Here is a 4,600-nt window from a genome sequence, read left to right on the forward strand (position 1 = left end):
TATATTATATACTGGTCAAGTAAATAAGTGTTGCATATATGAGACTGCAGCAACTACAGTATTTGGCTCCTACTCCAGATTGATTCTTCAACCGTACATACATGAAGCAGTTGTCACTTCGCATAACATAATTTTCTAGTTACAAACAATTGGGGCGAATGGGCGATGAGTTTCCTAGTTACAAAAATATTTCCAAAAGTCGATTATTATCAAATCTACCATCCAAATTTAGTACCGAAGTGTGGATTTTGACCTCTAAATATCTAGTACTTGCACAGCATGATGCACCCTAATTTTGTCCGACCATCCTGCCATTTTTTTTCAAGTAAACACAGAACTTGTACAAGGACGGCAGAGCAGAACGCCACTACACCTGATCACTTGTATCCAGGTCGCTTTCGTGGAGTTGTTTGTTCTCCTATAGTCCTAATTTTCGTTCAAGTGTCATCATATTTATTTTTTTAACTGAGACTGCTATATTGAGGCAGAAACGGAATAGAAAACACATTCAGAGATATTGGCATCTGAACAACACATGATACATCACTATTTTGTCTTCTTTAAAAACTGACATCACTATTTTGTGAGCCAGCCAATTTACAACAGTGTTAAGTACATAAAAAACTACAGAATTATTATTTCATCGCCCCTCTATCTCGGTAAGAGTGAAACTGTTGACAGAAGTCTGAATATTTCTTATTTGATCCAGTTCAGCACTTCTTCGCACAAAGTAGGCAGGGCGGTTGGGGGTTGTAAGTGTGGTACTTCCATTCTCTAGGACGAACACAACAGATGACATGCATGGCCTATCATCTGGGTTCTCTTGGACGCATAGGAGTGCTACATGGACGCAAAGCAAAACTTCGTCTGGTGAAGTATCTATGATGGATGAGTCTGGCAGTTCGTCGGTATTCTCTTCCTTCCACATATTCCATGACTAAAATAACCAAAAAATTCATATCAATATTATTTAGTCACTCAAACAAAAAAATGGTTGAAAATTTTGATCCAACTTTAGAAAAGAAACTTGAGAGAAGTTTTTTGTGCACTCACATAGACTGTGAGGCTGGGGTATCCCATCATTTGACTAATGGAGTTTCTCCTTATACCAGTTACAACCTCCAACAGTAACACGCCGAAGCTATAGACATCAGACTTGGTAGAGAAGAAGCCTTCCATTGCATACTCAGGAGCCATGTAACCACTGCATTTAAATTGTCTGAATTATTTAATGGGAGTTGAAATTATAAAACCATTAATATGAGGGTTTTTTCAATGGATACTCACTATGTGCCAACTACACGCTGGGTATTTGCATTTTGCTGGTTATCACCAAAAATTCTCGCCATACCGAAATCTGCTATCTTGGGTTTCATATCTACATCCAACAAAATATTTCCAACTTTGAGGTCCCTATGAATTATGGTTATCCTTGAGTCTTTGTGAAGATATAGAAGCCCCCTGGCCACCCCTTTGATGATATTAAACCGTGTCGCCCAATCCAGCGACAATTTTCTTGAGTCATCTAAAAAATAAACAGATGTAAGCAAAAAAATATTGTTGGGCTATTTTACGAAATCATGGCTTATTATTAGAATGTCTACCAAAAAGGCTAGATTCTAAGCTCTTGTTAGGTAGATACTCATATATCAAGAGCTTTTCATTTCCCTCATCACAACATCCAAGAAGTCGGACCAAACTTCTGTGTTGCAGTTTTGCAATTAGAACTACTTCATTCCTGAATTCTTTTGTTCCTTGTTGAGAATCTCTACTTAGCCTCTTGACTGCGACTTCCTGACCACCTAACAGTCCCTAGAGAAAGATATGTTTTTGATTTACGTATGAGCAAAGCACTTGTTCTAATTTAGAAGTAATAACAGGAATTGTGCGTTGAAAAACTACCTTGTAAACTTTTCCAAATCCTCCTTGTCCAATCATGCATGCTTCAGAGAAATTGTGTGTTGCGAGGGCAATTTCTTCTAATCTTACAGATGGAAATTCTTGATCATGAGGAGGATTTTCTTCCCCGATTTCATGAGTTGTACTCATGCAAACCAATCTTATAATCTTGTACTTTCTCCATTTTTTATTCTTTCCTGCTCCCACACGGTTATTGTCATTTTCTCTCTAATAAGCATACCATAGGCATTAGAAAGAAAAAGTTATATTTGATCCCTTAAATTGCAGATGTTCATTTACATTCCTTTATGAACTTGCATAGAAGAGGAGATAACCCACAAGGCAAGTTGCCACCACGTCAAAATCGCATTCCGGACAATATGGCTATCACTTGACATAGAGAACACAGACCGCATGTTTGAAAAACACACTTGACCTCGCCTCTAATAAAGCACACACGCACGCAGACACTATCCTCGAGTTCAAGGCATGGTGACTTGACCTTGCTTTTTTGTTTCCAAACCCGACTAAGCATGAAACCACAATGATTGATGTGTAGAGATTTTAGCACGTGGACTACATCTTAGTTGCTAGTAGATTGCCCCTTATCATTACAATCGATGGTATGATGGCTAAAACGCACACAAAAGCACCTAAATTGTTTATTTGCTCTAGTTTGACATATTCAATGGAGCTTATAGGTTTTTTGAAACAGAGGGTATATTTTGGTAGTAGACGAAGAATTCAAAGTTTATGTAGTCAAATTGAAATTATTTTTACATATTCAAGGGGCTTAGATGATTCTTGAAACCAAGGGTATATTGTGGTAATACAAGTCAAATTCCATGTTTATATAGTCAAATGACATTCTCATAAGGTCGTCGTCAAATACAACTTTTTGCAAGGAGATGCAACTAAACATACCTTGGCATTTTAACCATGCAAAAGAGAAGCATATGAATATGAGAACAGCACCGCCTAAAACTGACAGCACAAACCTGATTGCATTGATCTTTCTCCTTTTACCTGCACCATACATAAATATACGATAAAGAAAAGGAAAAGGACTGATAGTACTAGAAGTATGTTAGCAAAGACCAAATCAACAGTAAAATGACAAAACTAGTAGTAGAAGGTGTGGAAATTTTGAAATATGTTACCACCTGCTGCAAGTCGGAGATAGATTGTCTCGCCACCTACGCCAACCTTTCCGGTGTCAACCAACTCCCCAGCCCATACCATGCATGCCATGTCACCTCCTAAACTGCTGCCACTCATGTTGCGGTACATGTACCCCACACAGGAGCAGTTGCGGATGCACTCCGCGGCGCACTCCTCGGATGTACTAATTCCCCCTCCGATGAGTTCGAACTTGTCTGGTGACTTCATCCCCGGCAAGGCCAAGAAGCTACCGCCACACCTGTGCAGTTGCTCCTTCCGCAGGCACCCAGCCAAGAACCTGCCACTGGTCCACTCCAACTTGTTTGCTGGCTCAAAGCCGTGTAGGCAATTACACGTTGGGACTGGCGCTGTTGTCACGTCGCAGTAGCCATAGGGGCCACAGTAAGCATAGCCATTGCATCCAGCGGATGACCACTTCAAAAGAACAACCCATGCCGATGAGCTGCTGCTCCAGCTCTGCATGAGATACTCGCCGGAGTAGGTCAGCACAGACCTTGTGACCGCGGCGCCATCAGAGAGGCTATATGTGGCGTATATCTCACCGTCCTTGTCTACGTAGGCTACGTATATGATAAGATCACTGACGTTCATGCCCCCTGCTAGCTGTTGTTGGCGTACGCTCTCCACTTGGTACCCCGTCCATGGGATACCGCGGGACACCAAGCTCTCCTTGTCCCAGATGTATGTTTGGAGGGGCGTGTCTGGGTTGCCGCCACAGGAGAAGCGACCAGGCGAGGGGTCACTGGGGCCCTTCCAAGATACCAGACGATCGCCAGTGCCGCGCACCCTGTATTTGATCCGGATCTTCATCCCGGGGAGGAGTGTGTCCGTGGGGTTGTCAAAACTCTGCCACAGCATGGTACCGTTAGACGACCGGATGACAAGGTTGCCGGTGTTCATAAGCACCGCTGTTGGGGTAGATGAGCCAATCATAGTGGTCATGTTAGCTGTTGTCCAAAGGACACGGCCACCACTATTACCTTCAGATATAATGAGATTGGAAGTGTTGGTGAGGGAGAGCATCGGTGCAGAGGAAGTGTTATTGGAGACTGGGGTTTCACGGTTGGCAACCCACACAACTGTGAGCTCAGGGATATTGTTGTACCATATGCCAAGGTACAGTTTGGCTGGAGTGGAGTTGGAGGGGTTGAAGAAGCCCAAGGCGAACGCTCCGCCATCAGAGATGATGGTCTTGCCGAGGGCCAGTGGCTTGCCAGGGACCAGCCGGTCGTCGGAAGCACTCAAAGGAAGGAATAGAATGACGAGGGCCGCGGTGCGGCAAGCCAGAGCCAGTGAATCCATCGATGGGTTAGGCTAAAATCTTAGGTACTAAGCTATACCTATGCTATAGGCTATATATCAGTGCTGCTCAATCCAGAAAAGCACTTGCATCGAACCTTCGCTACAAAGTAAAATATAAATATGGTTTGACGAACGATCAACGACTGTTCTATCACGGAAGCAGATGATTGATAATGCAAAGTTGCAGAATTCTTCAAGCAGTTGGTTTCATAGTATG

The 4,600-nt window shown here is 42.7% G+C and overlaps 1 protein-coding gene across 1 annotated transcript; it reads right to left on the minus strand.

Annotated features, from left to right (window-relative positions):
- Positions 1 to 591: 591 nt before the first annotated feature.
- On the minus strand, positions 592 to 4,383 carry LOC123116812 (receptor-like serine/threonine-protein kinase SD1-8). The gene is made up of 7 exons (XM_044537711.1): positions 3,063 to 4,383; positions 2,824 to 2,925; positions 1,903 to 2,096; positions 1,605 to 1,812; positions 1,288 to 1,525; positions 1,054 to 1,204; positions 592 to 937 (listed from the first exon to the last, which is right to left on the minus strand). Exons 1-7 carry the CDS (start codon positions 4,381 to 4,383, stop codon positions 641 to 643), a joined length of 2,511 nt encoding a protein of 836 aa, XP_044393646.1. The 3' UTR covers positions 592 to 640.
- Between the last annotated feature and the right edge of the window lie 217 nt (positions 4,384 to 4,600).

Source organism: Triticum aestivum, chromosome 5B (assembly GCF_018294505.1).
Source record: "Triticum aestivum cultivar Chinese Spring chromosome 5B, IWGSC CS RefSeq v2.1, whole genome shotgun sequence".
Classification (NCBI taxonomy): Eukaryota; Viridiplantae; Streptophyta; class Magnoliopsida; order Poales; family Poaceae; genus Triticum; species Triticum aestivum.